Raw genomic sequence first — 23,490 nt, forward strand, 5'->3', positions numbered from 1 at the left:
ACAGGGATCACTATGTCATAAGTATCTTCACCAATATTTGCATAAACCTTGCAACCAGTTGACAAGCCTTCAATTTCAGTAGCTGTATCTAAAGTAATGATCTTCTGACCCTCCATTAGATGTTTTGATTCTAAACCTGGATCATTAGTGTTTCTAGTAATTATATCTGAAACTTTTAAAGAATTGGAAAGTGGCTCTTGCAGAAGTGTAGGGATCTGCATCTTCTGTACCAGTGATCCATCAAAAGTGGCATTTTTGGGAGTATCAGCCTGTGGGACCAAAGATGTATTACTGACAGCCGAATCTGGACTGGAGCTAATAGTGTCGTCATCATCATCTATAATTTCCTCCTCCTCGTCGTCATTGGCCTTGTTTCCTTTCAAAACAGTACTGTTTGATGTCTGCTGATTCTGCACAAGTAAATTGATTAAGGAGGCATATGATTTGGAAGTGAAGGACTGACATTTGGTGGCGTAGTATGTGGTGCCTGATTTAACAGAATGATGTTAGGAGTCAGACGTGTCTGGGCAGAAGATACCAGCACTTTTTCACTTCCTTGTGTTTGGCTCAGAGTTGCCTGGTTCACAGGAGTAGGAAGTTTCTGAGGAGGTGTGTTATTTGTTAAAGCGGGCGTTATTGCTAGCACAAGGTGCAACATCTGAAATAGCATCAGAGCCTGAGTTAGGCGGGGCCTGTGCCACTTCACTGGTACTTGGCAAAGTCTCCTTTGCAGGCAGAATCTCAGAGCGGAAAATAATATCATCATCACCATCATCATCTGAATCAGTAACAATAATCTTTTTTGTCTCATAATCTTCAGCAGATAAGGAAAAAGACTCTGTTATAATAGGCGTTATAGTTGCCCCATTATCTTGAGTTTTGTCTTTTGATTTTTGTACTTCAAGGTTCCTGTCACTAGAACCAGAAGGTAAGGTTTCTGAATTACCATCCTGAGCTGTATGTGAGATGCTTTTAACCTGTGACAACGGGACACCAAGCTCTGCTATAAACTTAACTCCTAACAACTGCCCTGATTTAATTAACTCGTCAAGTAAATCTGATCTAACTCGAACAATTTTAGAACTATAGATATAATTGAGAATTTCTGCAAAGATCTCTGCTCTTATAAAGCTTAGTTCAACAACTTGCCCAGCAACTGAGAAGAGCTGATGGAAGTAAATACTAGAAGCAGAAAGAATATTCCTGTGGGCCCGGAATTTTCGGTCTTCCACAATAACGGTAACATCACAGAAGAGTCCATGGCCATGTTGCTCATTCAAGGAGTTCAGCAGACTGCCAGAGTATTGAATGTCTATAGCAGAAATCAGTTTTCTACTCTCCATGACTGCTTTTCCGCGTCGCCGCTTCTCCTCCTCAGGCCACGCGGATGGGTGGGCGACCTCCAACAGCAAGAGGCCAGACTCCCGCGATGATTTGATGATTCGGCTCCTCCTCTAACCGTCTCTCCACTCTTGGGCAATGTCAGCGCGGCTGCCGCCACCGCCACCGCTGCAACCGCTGCTCCACTTTTGCCGACAGAGGGCACAGAGTGGGCGAAGCGCTGGAATCGAAGGCCCCTTCCACCTCCGAGCGCCTCGGTTCTTTCAAGAAAACTTTTTATTAACATTTTCCAAACAATCTGTATGCTCATCACTCTCATTTCTTAGTTGGAGCATGTGTGACCACATTGACACAAAAAGCTTTGGATAATCGAAACACAAGGAGGGGATCAGGACTTGGGGAAGGGAGCAGGGAGGAAGAAAACGATGCATCACCTTTCTTCTAGATTTACTTTGTCACAAAGATACAGATCTCAGACTACAGAGGTTGCAGGTAGTTTAAACTGGACTGAGTCTTCTCATGTGACAGTATTTTCTTTCAGTCTGCAGTTCTTCTGTAGACTATCAATAGAGACTACAGAGCAGTCCTGTCCAGTAGAACTTTCTGTGATAATGGCAATATTTCTCTGCTCTATCCTACACACTAGCTTCTAGCCACATGTAACTGTTGATCATTTTATTTTTATTTTAAAATAATATGTGGGTTTTTTTTGTGTGTGTTTTTTTAGAGAGGAAGGGAAAGGAATGAAGAGATAGAAGCATCGATGAGAAAAACATTGATTGGCTGCCTCCTGCATGTCGCCTTCTGGGGATTGAGCCTGCAACCCAGGCATGTGCCCTGACCTGGAATCCAACCAGGATCTCTTGGTTCCTGGGTGGATGCTCAATCACTGTGCCACACCGGCTGGGCAAATTTAAGTATTAATAGCCATATATAATCAGTTGCTGACATGAACAATGCCATTTATAATACCTCCTTTGATTGACTTCATCTCACAGCCATATGCAGAATTCAAGTGCCTTTTTCAAATCCTTTGATGAATGATTCTAAAGTTTTATGGCAGTCTGCGCCCCAAAACCAGACAATTCAATTCTTTCCTGTATGTTCATGTTGCCTTTTGAGATGGTGTCCCAGCACTGGAGCTCAGAGCAAGTGAGTCTCTGTGGGCCCTTTAAGAGGAACCCCTGGGACTCCAGCAGTTCTCTAGCTCACTCAGCCATAATCCCTGCTGGTTTTCACAGCCAGAGGTTATGGGGACTTCTCTTTCTGGCTCTGGAATCCTGGGCCGGAGGGCATGGTTTGGAGCTGGGATTTCTCATTCTTCAAAGGGGACCTCCACAGCTGAGATGCCCTTCCCCATTTTTAACTGCAACAGGTAGGTGTGGGACCAGCTTGCTTGTTCCATGTCTCTGTCCTTATTATCAGTCTGCATGGCTGCTTTTTTATATCCTTAGTTATAGGACTTCTGGTCAGCTAGACTTCAGGTGGTTCTCAATGATTGTTCTGTAGATTAATTGTAATTTTGATGTGATCATGGGAGAAGGCAAGTACAGCATTTATCTACACTGCAGTCTTGACCAGAAGCCTTTCCTAATTCTTCCATTGCTGCCCTTCCAAGTTTCAGCCTTCTCTTGATTTCATGGCTGTAGTCTCCATTTGGAAGTCAGCTATGCTCACCACTATACCACCAACACTGAAGTCTCCATTTGAGTTGATGACTAAACCAAAGTAAGCAAAGTCTTTAACAGTTTCATGTCTACTTTTAATTAAATGGTTGATTCCTGGATCAGATTAATATGTATATAAGTTATTCATGACTGTTAGAAGCAAAAGCTACAGGCAGTGTTTTTCTAAAACCAATCACTAGAGGGGGCATGCAGGCTTCTTTCACTGTGGCTGGGGCCTGGCTCCTCTAGGAGGTAGCCAACCGTTGCAGTCCATTGGAATTAATTGGCCTCAGTGCCTGGTGATCCAGGTGGCTGCTTGCCATATACCATCAAGACCTGAACCATCTTTTTTTTTTTTTTTAATATTTTTTACTGATTTTTTACAGAGAGGAAGGGAAAGGGATAGAGAGGTAGAAACATCGATGAGAGAGAAACATCCATCAGCTGCCTCCTGCACACCCCCTACTGGGGATGTGCCCACAACCAAGGTACATGCCCTTGACTGGATTGAATCTGGGACCCTTCAATCTGCAGGCTGGTGCTCTATCCACTGAGCCAAACCAGTCAGGACCTGAACCATCTTTTGCTAGCTAGTGCAGTTCAAGGCAGGAATCACATTTATAATAGAAATTGTTGAAGTGCTCTTTAATCCTTATATCTGAATATCTCAATAGAGTTTTTCTCTACCATTCTTTCATAGAAAGGAGATGAAAGATACTAGCCCTTAACTGATCCAGATCTAGTAATGCAAACTGGAGTGTCATTAATTTGGTTAAGTACCTCCATTACTAGAGTCCCTGAGGGTATTGTAGGAATCATTCTTTATTTCACATCACAACTTTATTCAGCAAAATGGTAGTATTGAGATTCAACTTGAATTCACTTTGACACTAAGTCTCGTGTCATATTTTCTTTAGCATAATTTTCCAAAGTATTTGGTTCTTTAATCGTTTTAATTTTTTGCTTAAGGCATTTAATTCTCAATAACTACAATCTGGCTTACAGCCTGGGTCTCTTCCTTAGGTCTCTCTAAGACAGCGGTTCTCAACCTGTGGGTCGCGACCCCCAACGACCCTTTCACAGGGGTTGCCTAAGACCATCGGAAAACACATATATAATTACATACTGTTTTTGTGATTAATCACTATGCTTTAATTATGTTCAATTTGTAACAATGAAATTGGGGGTCACCACAACATGAGGAACTGTATTAAAGGGTCGCGTCATTAGGAAGGTTGAGATCCACTGCTCTGAGATGTACAGCTATGACTACCAGGCATAGAGGAAGGACTTGCCTTCAAGACCCAGCCTGGGCAGGTCTGTAAATATCTTGGGGTCCCTAAAAGGGACTTTTTTGTGCTCAGATTACTCTTGGGATTTGCCACCATATTTGGGACATGACCTCTGGGGCCAGCAAAGCTCAGAGTGGAAGGGTTGTCAGGTTTCCCTAATATCTGGAGTGTGGTTACCGTGACTGCTTTCAGAGCATGGAATCCTGACTCATGTCTCCCAGTGTTCAATAGCTGTCTCTCCCTTGAACTTCTTCTGTAAGTCAGTGCTACCCTATCCTTTAATTTATCCTTATACTATAGGCCCAGTATAAGAAATTTGAGCATGGGTGGGGGGGTGGTCCCTCAGCCTGACCTGCAACCTCTCATAGTCCAGGACCCCTTGCTCCTTACTGCCTGCCTGCTCGCTGCTACATAGCGCTACCACCGCTGTGCTTGCCAGCCAGATGTGAGCCTGGCTTCTGGCTGAGCGGTGCTCCCCCTGTGGGAGCACACTGACCAACTGGGGGAAGTTCCTGCATTGAGCGTCTGCCCCCGGTGGTCAGTGCGCATCATAGCGACCGGTCGTTCTGGTAGTTCTGCCTTAATGGTCGCTTAGGCTTTTATTATATAGATTTATGCTTGCTTTGTCTTAGTTGTTGGGGATACACAGGTATGAATACAGTGTAACTGCTATGGTAGTGGGGACATAGTAGAGAGATACTGAAGTGTCAGAATTTGAGAATTTGTCCATAGGAGATTACAGTGGGTTTAATGTAAAGGAAGAGTTGGCCAGATGCAGGTGAGTTAATGCTAGGTAGAAGGATTATGTGCTGAGGCATGGAATAGGAGGTAGCCTGATGCTTTCCTGTGTAGTCTTTGCAGTGGTGTTTACGGTAGTCCCCCCTTATCCGTGGGGCATACGTTTCAAGACTCCCAGTGGATGACTGAAACCATGGATAGTACCGAACTCTGTATATGCTATGCTTCTTCCTCCTCATTCTCTTTTGCCGCCTTCTCTCCTGGCCCCTTAAATGCAGGTGCTTTATGGCGTTGTCCTGGGTTCTTCACTTACCCTGCACTTGGTCTCTGGGCTGTGCTAGCCACTGTGATGGTTTCATATAACTCCTTGAGAATAAACCCAGCTCTGGTCTTTTTCTTTAGTTTTAGACGAAATTAAGACTAAAATTACACAGTCTGCTTGATAGAATTTGTTTTTTTTCAAAGTACCACACACTTGGCCCTGGCCAGGTAGCTCAGTTGGTTAGAGTATCAACCCAATACTCTAGGGTTGTGGGTTCGAACCCCAGTCAGGGCACATATAAGAATCAGTCAGTGAATGCATAAATAAGTAGAACAGTAAATCGATGTTTCTCTCTTTTTTCCCTTCCTCAAACCAATCAATCAGTAAAAGTACCACAAACTTAAATTTCAGTTAATATATGTTTTCCAAACAGGCTAAAAACGTGACAACAAACTTTAACTCTTCCCTTGCCTTCCCCCATCCTCAGCAAACCTAGGCAGTTGTCAGGTTTGTTGACTGCTAGACCTGGGGGTGACCAAGAGCATTTCATATGTCCAGACCCTCTTTGCCATCCCTGCTGCTGCTGCCCAAGTTCACGACTTTGTTTTCTCTCACTGGGGAGTGCTACAGTGTCTTTGCCTCCATTTTCTCGGGTCTTCCAGAATTGCTTCAGTATCAGCTTGAGCATGATGGTCCTTTCTGTGGTTGCTCTCCAGTGAGTACAGAGTCTGTACTCTCCAGCTCTTGGTAGAGGGGACCCTTAGCAGTCTTGTCCGAGAAGACTCTGAACCTTGTGTCCCACAACCGCTCTAGGAGCCAATTCCCAAAGCTCCATGAATGTTTGTCTTCTGGGCATTTACTTGTGTGTTCCTGCCTTGACTGCCCATGCTGTTTATCCTTTCTGCCTAAAAAGTCCTGCAGAGTCCAGTGCAAGGGTCTGCTCTGTGAAGTCGTCTTCTTCAAGTTGAGAGTAAATGTTTGGGGAATTATGAGGAATAGAACTGGACTACAACTTCAATAGTAATGACTACTATTTATGGAGAAACTACTGTGTGACAGTCACCATTATGAACACTGCGAACACTGAAAGCAGATGATTAAGAACATGAGCTTTGGTGGTAGAGTCCCAGCTCTGCTGTTTACTAGCTGTGTAACCTTGGACAAGTTATTTCCACTCTCAGCGTCAGTTAAGTCCGACAGTTAAATGTGCTTCTCTAATGGAAAGTAAGCAATAAATGGTGGTTACTGCCACTGTAAATGGAAAGTAAGCAATAAATGGTTGTTGCTGCCACCTCCTCAGCCCTTTTGAGATAGTAAATATATCATCATGCATGTTTTACAAATGATGAAACTGAGGCTTAGGGAGTCTGGGTAACTTGTACTGCTTCCTGAAACACATGACTCTGGGATTTGTGGCTTACTTATCTTTTTATTCTATAGTGTCTTTAAACTCAGTAAGTATTGATTGCATTTAAAAATGTATCTGGAACTCCAGGGTCAGATTGAAAGAAAAATTTAGAAATTGTTACCTGCATAGAGTGGTAATTGACGTTGTTCTCTTAAGTCCTGTCATCTTTGAGCATCCACGCATTTCAACCACCCCTTCAGCAGTGAGCTACATAGTGCCATGTGACAGGTGGCAGTGATCTTCAACTGTTATTTAAATCTTTTTAAAATTTGTTTGTATTTGTCTTCTTTCCCCAACTGGTTTGTAAGCTCTTTGAGGGCAGAAGACTGTACTGTGTACTACTATGTATATTCACTCCTGCTCCCTTAAAGTCGTCTTGTTTACTAAGATAATAGGTCAAACTTCAGTAAGAGTTAATCTCAAAAAGGAATTCTTAAGCAGTGACCAACCAAGATTATTTTGTTATTTACTTTCTATTATCTGAATTAAGGAAACTTTTCTTACATTTTCCAAATAAAATTTATTAAACTTTCATCTCTAATATTTGTTACATTTATTACAATCTACGCCTCTATGATCTGTAGGATTCTAATACACGTTTGTACCCTTGAGTTTCATTTTACAGTTGAGGAAGCTGAGGGCCATGTTCCAAGTGGTTCTCCCACTTGTCTTGCAAACTGTTCTCTAAACAACTTGGTAAGGAATCAAGATCCTCAGGGGTCTGAGAGTTTTAAGTGCTTTGTAATTTATTTTTATTTATTTTTTGACAGAGCTGAAAAACTTCAGCTGCTGAATCACAGGCCTATGACTGCTGTTGAGATCCAGCTGGTGAGTGAAGGAGGCTGCTCTGTGTGTCGGGAGTGGGGGTGGGTGGGTTGATTTATGGGTATGAGATGTAGAAAGGGTGATACAAAGGCTGACAACAGACAAGCCAGGAACTGACATAACTTGAAAAGACAGGCCACTCCATTTTATATGAAATTTGGTCCTAGTTAGTATGGACTTAGGTAAAGTAGAAGACGAAATTTAATTCCTTCTACATGGTTTAGGCCTATGATTTGGTAGCTCTTTGTCTCACCTGATGTCCTACGTGATTCTGGCCATTGCTCCCCTGGTAGGATTATTGTCAACCCAGATGTTGCATACAAACATTAGACTCGACATGACTCTGCTGGAATTCATCTCTCCCACTCCTACCCTTTGACCTGCTCTTCCTGAATTTCTTTTCTTGGTTAATGGAGCATATGTGCACTTTCCCACATGCTTTCTTTCTTACCCTCCTGGCCCAGTCTCCTAAGCCAGAAACCTGGAAGTCATTCTCTTCTTTTTATCACATTCAGTTAGTCCTCAGGTTCTGTTGTTTCTATTTCTTAGTCTCTGTTATCATTTCTCAACTCGGCTCTTGCAGTTATCCCCTCACCATTCTCCCTGTTCCAGTCTGGCCCCTTCAGTCAATCTTCCACAGCACTATGTAGTTCATTTTCTAAAACCACAAATTTGATGATCTTATTTCCCTGCATAAAACCATTCAGAGGAGCCTCATCACTTGAAAAGTCTAAATTGCAGTCACAGCATAAAGCTTCAGAATTGTGGGAGGCAACTGGAGTAGAAAGCTGAGGTGGTTTAAGGAGAATGAAAATGAGGTCCAGTGATACAGATGAGTGTCTGCTGTATTGGCCTGCTGTTTCCTTCCATTGTACAGAGCAAAGAGCATCATTAAGCTACAAATATTAGGCAGGCCATTCAACTGACAGTGAAAAACTTTGGCTGGAGAATTAATAAAATGAGAATAAAACTGTTTCCAAAGTCAGTTTTAGAATTATTTAGTACTTTGTCAAATTTCCTTCAGAAAAGTGTAGAAGAAAATGGCCAATAATACCCATGACCTCTAGAATTGTTTAAAAAACAAAACAAAAAAACTTTCCTTAAAGGGTCATGGGGTATTTAATTTTTGACTAAAACTTACTGTCTTTGTAGTGTTACTTTTGCCCTTCAGAATGTACTCAAAATTTAGAAAAGTTCCTTCCACAAAGGGTGCCTTTCTGGGTAACTGGTCTTCAGGATACACAAAGACTCCATTTTAAACCCTCATTATTCTTATGCTTTCGACTGTGTGTATGTTGGAGATTCAACTTGGAAAAGAGAAAAAACAAACAAAACAGCAAGAAACTAATTCCTTTCCCTCTGGGGGATTACATGGCATGTCTCCTCCAACTTTAATCAGCAACATATGTTATTCATGGCTTAAGGACAGATGGAGAAGAGATGAGGAGGATTAGTGTGACCTCATCCCAGAGCCTGTACAAAGCTCTATCATTACTTGAAAATTAGCTGCTATTAAGAATACCTATTGTATGCCAGACGTGGTGCTAGGGGCTTTGTATATGTTACCTTTAATGCCTCCATCATAATCTTGGCTAGTGAGTGGCTGATTCGGCTCTGTCTAATTAACAAGTCTTACTGTGTTCCTCCAAGCCATGTACTTTTGCATCCCCTCAGACTGTTCTTTCTCTTTTTCTTTCCTTGGTGAAAATTATGTGTGTTGTTTCCCAGTAGTTGGGCCATATTATATCCAGAGTTTTCTAAGCCTGGGATTTGGCTGTAAAAGAGAGCAAATCATTTACCAAGGCTTGTAGCAGTATCTCTTCTCACCAGAGTGGAATAAGAAGTTGGGTTTTCACAGAGAGTGGAAACTGCAGAGGACTTGAGACTTTCCTCATCTAAAGCTTACAATTTAGAAGTAATCTCAGCATCTAACATTTGTTAGTATTCAGTTTTAGGGGCTGATTTCTCTTTTTCAATTACACCTCAGCCATAATTTGTTGAAATCCTCAGATCTGTCTGAAGAAGAGGAAGCCACCCAGCTTCTGTGACTTTTCTTCCCTTTTGAGCCCTCTGGTCTGAAGATAGGACAGTGAACCCATGACCTCACCGGCCATGGTCCTGAACAGCACTGCCATCTCTGCCTGTTATAATGTAGTGACTATAAAATGTCTTGAATTATATAGAGTTTTATGGCTTACAAAAGACTATAGTATTTGTTCTTGTTTGGTCCTGACTATACACATTACTTTCATTTTATATTAGAGAAAATGGAAATTTACAGAGGTTGGGTGAACTGTTCCTGGGTCAAGTAGCTAAAAGTGTCAGTAACTATTAGATTTTGAGATGTTTGAGGAAAGTAGGAGGTTAGGCCTGACAGCTTAAAATGAGAAACAGTTCATCAGCTCAGTTTGACAGCTCCTGGGTATTGATATAATCTTTGTATATGATTAAAGACATTTGTCATTTATGTTGACCCATCTGCAAATACTTTGGATTTTAAAATTTCATTTGCCTTTATATTCTGAATAACTTGAAACCTTTGGTATCAGAATGTTGAGATGGTGCTTTGCACTTCTTTATTTGGGCCTGAGAATCTTGGATTGAAAAGAAAACTTCCTGACTAATTATCCCCGAGGATCATGTGCGAATCAAAGCTGCTCCTGGCAAATTTGGCTAAATGGAAAGCTCATCAGCCCTCTTGCCTAAAACACACCTCCCTGACACCTGATGTTAGTGTTGCATCTGCCAAACCCAGAGATTGGGATGCAAGAAGGTGGCCTATTGAGGTTCTCTCTGTTTGGTTTTCTGAAAGGGAAGGCCTCTTAGAGGTCGCATAACCAAGCCTTAACCAGTGGACTTTATAGTAGTCTGCTGTATAGCATAGCATCTCTGAGAGAGGAAATGATAGAACCTCCTAGTGGAAGGCATGGTGTTCTAGAAAGAGCTGGGATGCAAAGTCAAAAACCTTGCCCCACTTGCTTTGAGATCCAGGTCAAGTTTCCTTGTAACGCTGAGCATCCACTTACCAGTAAATTTGTCCTGCCTTGATGTGCAGTGTTCTTGAGAAGCTCTGGGGGCAGTGATTCAGTGACAGCCCCTCACAGTCTGTGGGGCGCTACACAGATACTAGTGGAGGCTGTCGCTCTTCTGACAGTAGTTCACCATCAACTGCATATGCCAGTTATTCATAAACTTGGAGACATTCTTCTCAAATGGAGATCATCATTTCTCAGGATTAAATCAGATTGGATATATCCCTCCTTCCTCTTCCTTCATTCTTTGGAGGCAGTCTGTGTTAGTCCTTTCATGGACCCGTTTTGCATGTCTGATTTTAAAAATGGGCTTTGGGGGTTGTTTCTTGTTCAGCTAAGAAGTTACATTTTATTGAGCCTTTGAATCATTGGACAGTGGACATTTTATTTCACAGTGTGATGGGATTTAACTTCATTGGTTCACTTGGTATCTTCCCCACCCTAGACCTCCCGGGGTTATTCTCTAGTTGTGGAAACATTTTTGGACTAAGATGAATGAAGAGACTAATGTTTTTTCAGGAGTTTGCAGTATGATCTTGGATGTGTCACTGGACTTCTTTTGTTTCTATACTGTTAATTGTAAAGTGAGGCAGTGGACTGATTTCAGGATTGTAAGTCTAGCTTGCTATCTTTCTTTACTTAAATCTGCCGGATTTCTTTCTAGAATTCCTTTTGGTCTTACTTGCCAGATGTCAGAGATTGCTGCGGGAAATGCTTTGGAATAGGACCCTGGACACCTTTAGCTGAAAAGATTGTTTGCAATAGACAGCTAATGCCACCAAGTGAATGTGCTTAAACAATGTGACTGCCTACATATTTTTAAAAGGGAACTGACGCCCTAATCGGTTTGGCTCAGTGGATAGAGCATCGGCCTGTGAGCTCAGGGGTCCCGGGTTCGATTCCGGTCAGGGGCATGTGCCTTGGTTGCGGGCACATCCCCAGTGGGGGGTGTGCAGGAGGCGGCTGATCGATGTTTCTCTCTCATCGATGTTTCTAACTCTCTATCCCTCTCCCTTCCTCTCTGTAAAAAATCAATAAAATATATTTTTTAAAAAAAGGGGACTGACTATACATTATGTTTGTATTCGAGAACATGTTGAGAATCAGAGGTGAGGCTTAGAAACTGGCTCATGATTGTGAGTATCGGCTGTGTGTTCAGATTTCCAGGACTGTGTTGGAAGCCAGGCTTTAAGTAGACCTTTGATGAGGCAGTGTGGGGTTGTTTTCCAGCGTCACTCATCAGACTCCTGTTCTGCATTCTCAGGAGGAGACTAAGGCCCAGTGGTGTGTGTTCGAGTTGGATAGGCCTGGCTTGGATTTCTAGTTTGCCCTTTGCCAGGATTAAAAGAAATAATGGACATACTAGTAAAGTGTAAGGTGCAGCACCAGGCACATAGCTCCCTAAAGAGCTGTTCTTAGGTGGTGGGGTTAGTGAGGATTAGAAAAAATATATAAACCACTTGGCACCATTGATGAGGCAGTATGGGATTGTTTTCCAGTGACACTCATCAGACTCCTGATGAATCATCAGATGAGTTGTTGCTACAGTTTATAAGTTACAGTTGAACTTGCAAAATACAAAAATATATAAAGCACCATGCACTCCCCAGAGGTAAGTTTTTCTTTGCATATACAACATATTCACGTGTATATAGGGATAGAACTGTTAAAGTTTTCTTTTTCTTTCAAGAAAAATACTAGCCGAAACCGGTTTGGCTCAGTGGATAGAGCGTCGGCCTGTGGACTGAGGGGTCCCGGGTTCGATTCGGGTCAAGGGCATGTACCTGGGTTGCAGGTGCATCCCCGGTGGGAGATGTGCAGGAGGCAGCTGATCGATGTTTCTCTCTCATCGATGTTTCTAGCTCTCTATCTCTCTCCCTTCCTCTCTGTAAAAAATCAACAAAATATATTTAAAAAAAAAAGAAAAGAAAAATACTAATCTGCAACTCTCCTTTTTCACTGACCCATTTTGAGCACTAGCACTGGCTTACCTTGAACTTTGATCAAGCTTCTCCCTCCTGTGGAGCCAAGGTGGAGAGGACCGAGAGACCGGAGGCTCTGGACCGGCCCTGAGCTCTGTGCTAAGAGGCTGGGCTGGGACTGGGAATGACATGGGGTGGCCCAGCCTAGGAGGCTCATTTGTAACCCTAGAGGTTTTCTTCCTTCTGCAGATGGTGGAAGAGAGTGAAGAACGGCTCACAGAGGAGCAGATCGAAGCGCTCCTCCACACGGTCACAAGCATTCTGCCTGCAGGGCCAGAGGCTGAGCAGAAGAAAACTACCGGCTGTGACGTGACAATGGATGAAGAGGACCTGGCATAGAAGAGCACAACTGGGCCAAGCATCTCATGAAGTTGAAAGGCCAGCAGCTGTTTTTCAGACAGAGGACTGTTTGTTTAGTTTTACCCTCTATCCCAACAGACCTGATTTCATGGTTGGTTAGTTGGGTAAATCACAAAAATAAGCCTTTCTAAAAAATAAACTGAAGAGAGAAATATCTTTGCATCCAGGAGAAGAAACATGGTGAAGACAGGCTGAGGTTGTCAGGGCAGAGAGCTAAAGAAAGGAGGGCCTAGTCAAAGAGGACAATGACTGGGGAACCCTCTGTGGGAAAAATAATTCTTTTGTGGCCTTTGCCACAATTGTGAGAAAGTCCTTTATATGCCGCTAGTACAATACTTGCATTGCCTTTGTGGGCTGTCCAACAAATTATCTTCATCTACTTCCTCAGGGACTTCCCAAGCAGGGGCGCAGAGTGCTGTTGGGATGAGAACTGAGTTAGCAGAATCCAGTTAGGTGGCTAATCACTCCTAGACCAGCTCTAGGTAAACGTGAGCTGCTGAACTTGACTCACCTTAGAGCAGGGGTTCTCAACCTGTGGGTCGCGACCCCTTTGGGGGTCGAACGACCCTTTCACAGGGGTCGCCTAAGACCATCGGAAAACACATATATAATTACATATTGTTTTTGTGATTAATCACTATGCTTTCATTATGCTCAATTTGTAACAATGAAATTGGGGGTCACCACAACATGAGGAAATGTATTAAAGGGTCACGTCATTAGGAAGATTGAGAACCACTGCCTTAGAGGAATCTTTTCCTCGAGAACGGCAGAGATAAAAAAAGAACAGGTCTGCCAACCTTTCATCAGGTCTAAAGGCCCTTTTCCTCTATGGCATGGGCTTTGTTTACCAGCCCACTATTTAGACTTAAATGTTCAGGCACAGCTCATTCCAACTGAAAAGGCACTTCAAACTGATTGACTGGCAACAAATGCAGTGTTGGTTGCCTTTTTGACTGCCCTGGGCAGGTGCCTCCTTGGAGACCAGGTGAGCTTCATTTGCACAACTGGCAAATTAATCGCATCTTTAAAAAGGGTACAATTATGCACTCTTTTCATAGAATATGTAAGAAATAGAGGTTGATTAATGAGAATTTGAATTTATTGGTTATTGCAGGGTTTCAGTTTTTAAATTTTTTAAATATTTTGATAATTATGTGAAGAGCTTGTTAAAAATATTCAAGCATTAGAGAGTTTAGTAGCTCCCAGATATGTGATTGCTTTTGGTCCTAGGAATATTGAAAGCAAATCTAATTTCCCACATTCACTCTTCTCCCTATTTGGGGAAGAAAATGTCCATAGACATTAATTTTCCAAATTGGCACTCATTTGTTGTAAGATGACATATTTTCAGTGCTACTGTTAATTGGATTACTTCCCATTCCCTGTGATTTCTAGGTTTTTATTTTCTTTACCTCCTTCTCTCTCCCAGTTGTAATTGTGTCAGTCTTAACCTTATCATCTAAGGATCAGGGAGATCTGCTTACAGGCAACATTAAATGAACAGGACATTTATTTTTAAATCTTTCTTGAGTATTGGGAATTTTACCAGGGGCTATTTTTGTTAGTCAAGGCATACATGTGCTTATGTATTGTTTCATGTTAACCATGAGTGTGTTAGATTTTTTTTGCTTGGTGGATTTAAGGCTTAATCCATTTAAAAATAAATTGTTTCCAGGTGACTGCCAACTTGTTTTTTTTTTTAATATATATTTTTATTGATTTCAGAGAGGAAGCCAGAGGGAGAGAGCATTATTGGTTGGCTGCCTCCTGCATGCCCCCCACTGGGGATCGAGCCCGCAACCTGGGCATGTACCCTGACCAGAATCGAACCTGAGATACTTCTGTCCACAGACCAATGCTCTATCCACTGAACCAAACTGTCTAGGGTCAGTCAACTTGTGTTATTTTTATAGATCTTGAAAAGTGTGTTTTGCCATGGATAGAAAGAAATCAAGTGAAATATGACTTGGAGTTTAAAATATATGATTAAGAAAACAATGGAATCTACTTAGATCTAACTTCTATGTTGGATTTCAGGAAAATTTTTAGTCTCTACATTGGGATCTGAATGTAGCCTCAGTTTCTGATTAAACCACACAGACTCTGGAATACTTACCTTTCATCAGAACCACATTCTGTGTAATATTCCTGTCACATTAATAATGAACACTTTAGAAGAAAAAGTCATAATTTATACAAACATTTGGGAAGGGAACTGGGGAGTCTGGGAGAATCACTTTTCATTTTATATTCTATACTACTAGCCCATCATGTGATATGGCACTCAGTAGGCCGCTCACTGCTTCCGGGGGAGCCGGTGGGAACCGCAGCGCGCCGCCAGGAACCACGTTGCTTTCACGGGAGGCGGGAGGGACCCGTGTTCATTCTACGGGAGCCAGGAGGGACCCACGCCGATTCCACGGGAGGTGAGAGGCGGGTCCATCGTCTCCTCTCTGAGCCCATGCTTGGCCATGGAAGCTGTGGGCCAGCTCCCCCGTCCCCGTCTGTGTCCACTCTGGCTCTAGGGGGCCGGCCTGAGCCGGGTGTGGCGACAAAGCAAGCATTCTGCCAGGCTGCTCATGCTGCCTGCTCTCAGCAGCTCCCCCACCCCCCTGGGACTGGGGGACTCCCATGGGGCTGAGAGGACACCACCATATTTGTGACAGAGTGACAGTTAATTTGCATATTGCCTTTGTCTTAGGATGGTTTCAGTTTTTGACCATGTGACCAGTTTTGTTCTTTAAAAAGAAAGAAGTATGCCCATTTGCATGTAAAAGTTGTTGAATGTGTAGTTGACAGTTAAATCTTGTCTCAAACATGGAGGCTGAAGCCCGGCTCGGTCACTAGGAGAGACGGCACTCAGGGAAGCTGGTACAGGCCCTGCAGCCTGGCAGGAGAAACATTCTGAAATGTCCTAATTAATTGCAGCAGGCCGGAGAATGGGAGAGAGAGCAGGGAGGTTAACAGAGCTGAGGGCCAGAACAAACAAATGTCTGTTCATATTCCTGAGTGTATGTTGAAATTTTGAATCAATTTCCAGCCTGCACTTTCTGCTTTTAGAGAATAGACAACCACCACATGCTACCACATCTTGTTTCTGGGCTGTTGCCCACAACCAATCCAAAAGTACTTCTTTTTAGGGACTATGCACCTATTCCAGAGCTTCTCTGATTTACCTCCCAATTCCTTTATCTATAGCCATGTAAATTCTTTCAAAACAACCTCAGCCTTTCTTCCCCAAACTGTATAAAAGAGCCCTGTCGTCTCCAGGATGGTGGACATGCTTGTCTCCATCTACCCCTGTTGCTGGTGGTTCAGGCTACAGGCACCAGGAACTGGTGCTTTTTCTGGCTAGCATTTGGCTCAGTGAACCCTTTCAGAAAGACTTTTGGCCTCAAAGGTTACTGTTTAACAAGCACATGAAGAAGGTAAGGTTTTTGAGAACTAATGCAGGTCTCTGGCCCAATGACTATATATTTAGGTCTACCAGCCTTTGTTATTTGACTTTTGTAGGCTCTCAGAAATTTTTTTCTTAAATAGATATGTCGTTTTTGTTTGTTTTTAAAAAATTGATTTTAGAGAAGAAGGGAGAGAGAAAAAAAAACCACTGATCTGTTGTTCCACTTATTTATACATTCATTGGTTTATTCTTGTTTGTGTCCTGACTGGGATTGAACTTGAAACCTTGGTGTATCTGGATGATTCTCTAACCAACTGAGCTACTCAGCCAGGGCTCTATTTTTCTTTTAAAGTAAAGTTCTGGTTTTTAACATGGAGAGATTTTTTTTAGTTATCTGTCAGGAGGGTGCTACTGAGCTATTTAAAAATTAAGTTGACTCCTAGTTAGATTTTACCCAAATATTTAACTTGTCTCTTTGTTTAAATTACAGTATGACCCACTGCCACCTCAGATGACTTCCCATTTATTCAGGGCTCATTTATAAAATAATGGGTTCCATTTCCTGAATCAGTCATTATGTAACCATACCAGCTCTCAAGAGCTTGTACCCTTGTCAGAGTGGAATAAATTAATGCTCCAGTATATTCTTTGCTAAATCATTTTCTCCCCTGAAACCAAATTAACACAGTAAATTGATTATTTCTCAGTAAACTATAAACTGGATCACATACCCTGAAAGGAATCAGCAACCTTATTTAATCACACAATGGACAAAGGAGATTAAAGGAAGCAAAACTGCCTGGAGATCCGTTTATATCTTTTTTAAAATTAAGATATATTTCATATACCTACCATAAAATTTACCCCTTTAAAATGTACCATTCAGTACTTTTGAGTATAATCACATAAGGTTGTACAACCATCATCTAATTCCAGAATGTTTCCAATCAATCCCAAAATGTAAGAGCTTAAACCAGCCGTGGGCAAACTACGGCCCGTGGGCCAGATCCGGCCCGTTTGAAATGAATAAAACTATTGAAATAAAAGACCATACCCTTTTATGTAATGATATTTACTTTGAATTTATATTAGTTCACACAAACACTCCATCCATGCTTTTGTTCCGGCCCTCAGGTCCAGTTTAAGAACCCATTGTGTCCCTCGAGTCAAAAAGTTTGCCCACCCCTGGCTTAAACTGTAAAATGGGAAAAGCTGCAAAACATTGGATTTGGCAAAGATTTCCTGGATGTGCACAGGCAACAAAAGAAAAATAGGTAAAGTGACCCTCATCAAAATTTAACACTTTTCATGCACCAAAAGACACTCAAGAGGATGAAAAGGAACCAACAGAATGGGAGAAAATGTTTGCAAATTATACTAGTACATCTGATAAGTAATTATTTTTTCTTTTTTTAGAGCTCCTATAATGATCTATAATAATAAAAGGGTAATATGCTAATTAGACCAGACATCCTTCCTGATGAAGCCAGGGCAGAGGAAAGCCAGCCCGGGTCCCTGGTGCCTGCTGGTGGCTGGAGGAGGGAAGCAGCCTGGGCTGCAGGTGCCTGCCGGCGGCCCAACGTGGGAAGTAGCCCGGATGCCTGGTGCCTGCCGGCGGCCGGAGGAGGGAAGCCCAGGTCCCGGGTGCTGGAGGGAAGCTGGTTCTGGCAGCTGGGGGAAGGAAGGCCTGCTCTTGCATGAATTTTTGTGCATCGGGCCTCTAGTTTTATTATTCTAGTAAATATGTTTTTTTGGAGTAAGTTTTGTATCAAAACTATCCTCAAACTTATTCTAAAGTAATAAAAGGAAAAATGGAACCAGGAACCATTTTTTTTACCTCAGTTTACCTTTTTATTTAGAGGGACATGAGCAATCCCCAGAATTACCCTGACTTATTTCCATAGTCATGGGCAGTGATACAGGGGCAAGTATCCTGTCATAGGGTGTATGCATGTGAATGGTGGGATATATGTATGTGTTGGGATGGTGAGTAGTAATAGAACAGGAGACTGGAAAAGGAAACTAGGAATAGACAGCTCTTTGGTAAAGGGATGTGCTTGTATCATACATGAGGTCACTCTAGTTGCAATATGAAGCCTGCATTGGCGGGAGGGGACATAAGGCAGGCGGCAAGGCCAGCTCCCCATTTACTGAACCAATCTAGGAGTGTAATTACTAGTTTATGAACCAAGACAATGGAAATGGAAAAAAAAAGAGTGAACTCGGAGTTCTTTATACATTAAGAACACCTATAACTCAATAAGAAAAAAATCTACATAATTGTCATTTTACTTTCCCACAAGCAATGCACAAGGATTCTAATTTCTCCATGTTCTAAGCAACACTTGTTACTTTCTGTTTTATAATAGCCATCCTAATGGGTGTGGATCTTAATGGTTTTGATTTGCATTTCCCTAATGACTAGTGTGGTTCAGCATCCTTTCACAAGCAAATGGAACATCTGTATAACTTCTTTGAAAGAAGCCCTTAGAGCAGTGGTTATCAACCTCTGGGTCGCGACCCCTTTGGGGGTCGAATGACCCTTTCACAGGGGTCGCCTAAGACCATCGGAAAACACATATATAATTACATATTGTTTTTGTGATTAATCACTATGCTTTAATTATGTTCAATTTGTAACCATGAAATTGGGGTCACCACAACATGAGGAACTGTATTAAAGGGTTGCGGCATTAGGAAGGTTGAGAACCACTGCCTTAGAAATGGGGAGTTACTGCTTCATGAGTACAGAATTTCAGTTTGGGAAGATGAAAAAGTTCTATAGATGATGGTAGTGATGGTTGCACAATGGTGTGAATGTACTTATTGCCACTGGACTGTACACTTAAAAATGGTTAAAATGGTAAATTATGCATACTTTACCCCAATAAAAATTTTTTGAAAACCGTGCTTTGGAAGGCAGGGGGGTAGATACAGTAACCCAGATTATTAGTGTAGTTAAAACTCAACACCACTTTGGCTCTGAGCCTCCTAGAACAGAAGAGTTACTCTTATCACAATGCCAAGAATGTGTTGATTGATGCTATAGTTTAATGGAAACTATTGCATTGGTTTAAATTGTGGCAGCTGAAATTCTGAACTGTATACACACAATATTAGATTATGACACTAGAAAGTTAAATGTAGAATACAAAGATACATAGACTAAAATTCAGAGATTATGATTTGTTTGGTTAATAGAGCAAACAAGGATTTTTAGAAAGCAATATACATGGGTTCCGACTTACTTGCGTTACGTTGCACCGTAGGAACGGATCTCCAATGTAACCGGAGGACCTCCTGTATATTTAATGTTTTTACTTTCTGTGCTATTGATTATTAATTTTTTAAAAATATATTTTATTGATTTTTTACAGAGAGGAAGGGGGAGGGATAGAGAGTTAGAAACATTGATGAGAGAGAAACATCGATCAGCTGCCTCCTGCACACCCCCTACTGGGTATGTTGCCCGCAACCAAGGTACATGCCCTTGACTGGAATCGAACCTGGGACCTTTCAGTCCGTAGGCCGACGCTCTATCCACTGAACCAAACCGGTTAGGGCTGATTTGTAATTTTTGCACTGCATTCTATTCAACCTTTAAACAGTATACTAAGAGAGAACTTGAGAAGCCTACTCCTGGGTCTCAAGAGCAGGAAAAGGGGTAGGGCTACAGGCACCCATTCCAATAGTCAATCCAATTATGCTTTAGATTGACTTTCTTTGATTGTAGGATCATGTACTTTGAAAACCACTTATCATGCATAGAATATACCTTTGAATTAAGAACCGGAATCTTGCCCTAGCCAGTTTGGCTCAGTGGATAGAGCATCAGCCTGCGGACCCGGAGGTCCCAGGTTCGATTCCGGTCAGGGGCACATGCCTGGGTTGCAGGCTAGATCCCCAGTAGAGGGCGTGCAGGAGGCAGCCAATCAATGATTCTCTCTGATTGATGTTTCTATCTCTCCCTCTCCCTTCTTCTCTGAAAAAAAAAAAAAAATTAGAATCTTATTACATAAGAATATGAAGTTCAATATTCTGATTAATTTGGTTTTATTTTTTAAAATATTTTTATTGATTTCAGAGAGAAAGGGAGAGGAAGAGAGAGATAGAAACATCATTGATGAAAGAGAATCATTGATTGCCTGCCTCTTGCACGCCTCCTATTGGGGATCCAGCTCACAACCCAGGCATATGGCCTTGACCGGAACCAAACTTGGGCCCTTTAGTCTGCAGGATAACACTATATCCACTGAGCCAAACCAGCTAGGGCTGATTAATTTGATTTTAGAATATAAGCTGTACTATTTGCCTAAGCAATATTCAAAAGTAAAGTAATTTAAAAAATTAAAAAGTAAAGGATTTGTATATTTATTTAATATGAAATACGTTTATTTGAAAAATATTAAAGGTATTTTATGTTGCTATTTTGACCAAAGTAAATTAAGATTTAGAAAAGTATAGATTGTTGTAGATTTTATTTTAAAAGTGGTTCTAGGCATATGGAATACAAAGATAATGTAGAGCATCTCTGCTTTTAAAGGCACTTATGAGTCCTCTTAGGGACAGTATGCAGTTCCTTATTAATACTGCTTAATAAATACCAAGAGAGAGGGAAGCAAACATACTATGCAAACACATTTGGAGGGGCATGTAACAAGGAGACTGCTCAGGAAGAAAAGAGGGAGTTTCACAGAAATCTAAGTTAAGTAAAACCTCTGAATGTTAAATGTTGAGTGTGAATTAGCCATGCTTTATGAATTGATTTGTTTCCCCCAGAAAAAAAGATGTGTTGGAGTTCTAACCCCCAGTACCTCAGAATGTGGCCTGATTTTGGACATAGTATTCTTTTTACAGAGGAAACAAAGTAAAAATGGGGCCAGAGGGTGCAGAATGGAGGGGGTCACTGGAGAAAAAAATGGAACGCCTGTAATACTTTAAAAAATAAAGATATAAAAAAATGGGGTTGTTTGAGTGGGTCCTAATCAATATGACTGGTGTCCTGATAAAAAGGGGACATTTGGCTCTGGCCAGCTTTGCTCAGTGGTTAGAGTGTAGGCCTGTGGATAGAAGGATCTCAGATTCGATTCCTGGTCAAGGGCACGTACGTGGGTTGCAGGTTCAATCCATGGTCCTGGTTGGAGTGCGTGCAGGAGGCAACCAATTGATGTGTTTCTCTCACATCAATGTTTCCCTCTCTCTCCCCCTCCCTCCCTTCCACTTATTCTGGAAATCAGTGGAAAACATATCCTTTGGTGAGGATTAACAACAACAGAAAAAAGGGGTGAGGGGTGTTTGGACACAGATATAGAGGGCAGAGAATGTGAAGAGACACATGCAGGAGATGACCATGGACAGCCCAGGAGAGAGACAAAAAAAGCTCTCGGAAGGAACCAGCTCTCTTGACAACTGTAATTGGTGAATATAATTGATTTTGGACTTCTAGCCTCCAGAACTGTGAGATAATATATTTATGTTGTTCAAGTAAAAAAAGAAAATGAAAATCTAAGTATTCTAGGACGGTCATTCACAGTCTGGCCCCCTATAAAATTTCCAACTTTATTAGTCTTTTGCAAAACCCTCCAGTCCAGCCAAATGGGTTCCCTCATTCATTAATCAACAAATTGTTATTGAGTGTCTACCATGCAAGGCCAAGGATTGGGCAGTGGGGATAAGATATGACTGTCATCCAGTGTCCCTGCTTTCAGTAAGCTTCATATTCTAGGGAGAGATGCTAAATGACCAGCATCATAGTTCATTATTTAATTACAACTACAGTTAGAGTTAGGAATGAGAATGAGCTAAGAGAGTACCGGTACTAGTTCTATCTAAAAAGGAGAGAATATGCTAATTGCCACACCCTCAAAGATGGCAGCTCCCACAGCCACAAGATGGCAGCACCCAATCCCCTCAGCCCCACCGGGGCACCTGCCTCCAGAGTCCCCCAGTCCTCTCAATCCCCCAGCCATCCAGGGCTGCCAAAGGCTCAGGTAACCACGGCCGGCAGAGGCTTGCGCTGCTGGCAGTGGCAGCAGCAGACGTGTGATGGGACCTTCCCCTGATCACCAGGTCTACTCCTGCCCCTGAGGGCTCCCAGACTGAGAGGGGGCAGGACAGGCTGATGGATGTCCCCGCCCACCCCCCAGTGCGTGAATTTTCATGCCCCAGGCCTCTTGTATATAATAAAAAACTTGACCTAGTCTGGAAGAATGAGTAGAAGGATGAGGAGAAGTTAGTGAATGAAAGAACATTCCTTGAAGATATTTTTGTATTTTCTCATCTCTGTGCTTTTGTGTATACTGTGCCATCTGCTTGTACTACATGCCTTTTTCAAGTATCCAAATTTTAACTCAAGATTTGGCTCATATCCCCCCTTCTCTAGAAAGCCCTTCCAAGTAATCTTCTGAAGTATTCTCTCCTCACTATAAACTAGACACATTTGTTGGTTTTTAGCTGCCATCTATGCGTGGACTTATATTTTTGCAATCCTTACCTTGCCCTATTACTAAATCTAGAAGTCACCCTTGACTTTAACCTCCATCCAGTCCATTAGCTTGTCACATCTCTTTTAGTTCCATGCAGAATTTTTTGAGAAAGCAATGATTAAAGGACTAAATAATCTTAACTTTTTTACCTTTTTTAAATTGTAAAATAAAAGAGATATTTAAAAACCCCACATAAAACATAAATTACAGGAGCTGGATTATAAAGAGAATTTATATTATGATTCATAGCTTAATGAGTTATAAGGAGAATATCCTTATAACCGCTACTCAGGTCAAGAAATAGAACTACCCAGTAATAACACTTCTGGGTATTCAAAAAAAACCAAATTGGAGCATTATTTACCATAGCCAAGATATGGAAGCAACCTAGGTGTTCATTGATAGACTAATGGATAAATTTTAAAAATATCCTATATAATAAAAGGGTAATATGCAAATTGACCCTAACAGCAGAATGACCTCTGGACCAGTCACTATGAGGTGCACTGACCACCTCTTGTTTTTTTTCCCCCGGCCGGCAGGCTCCAATCACACGATGGTGAACGGGGAGCCAGGGGTGGGTGGCGGCGTTTGCGGGCAGCTCCAGGCAAGGTCCCTGCCCCGCTAGTCATGCCACACACACAGGGTGACCTGCAGCAGGAGCGGGGCCAGTGAGCAGGCAGGAACAGCCGACC

The 23,490-nt window shown here is 42.0% G+C and overlaps 1 protein-coding gene and 1 pseudogene across 2 annotated transcripts in view; one reads left to right on the forward strand and one right to left on the reverse strand.

Moving 5' to 3' along the window:
- LOC102753431 overlaps positions 1-1,429 on the reverse strand; it is a 2,170-nt pseudogene extending 741 nt beyond the window's left edge.
- The window catches only part of CRCP (CGRP receptor component), a 31,874-nt gene extending 18,386 nt beyond the window's left edge, over positions 1-13,488 (forward strand). The window contains exons 5-6 of one of the 2 annotated variants that reach the window (XM_006770840.2): positions 7,479-7,536; positions 12,737-13,025. In XM_006770840.2, coding sequence (XP_006770903.1) covers positions 7,479-7,536; positions 12,737-12,886 — 208 coding nt within the window. In that variant the 3' untranslated portion in view covers positions 12,887-13,025. Of the gene's footprint in view, positions 1-7,478; positions 7,537-12,736 lie in introns of both variants that reach the window. The other variant, XM_006770839.2, reaches the window with a different exon arrangement.
- Positions 13,489-23,490: the final 10,002 nt, after the last annotated feature.

The sequence above is a fragment of the Myotis davidii genome, unplaced genomic scaffold, assembly GCF_000327345.1.
Source record: "Myotis davidii unplaced genomic scaffold, ASM32734v1 scaffold424, whole genome shotgun sequence".
NCBI classification, from domain to species: Eukaryota; Metazoa; Chordata; class Mammalia; order Chiroptera; family Vespertilionidae; genus Myotis; species Myotis davidii.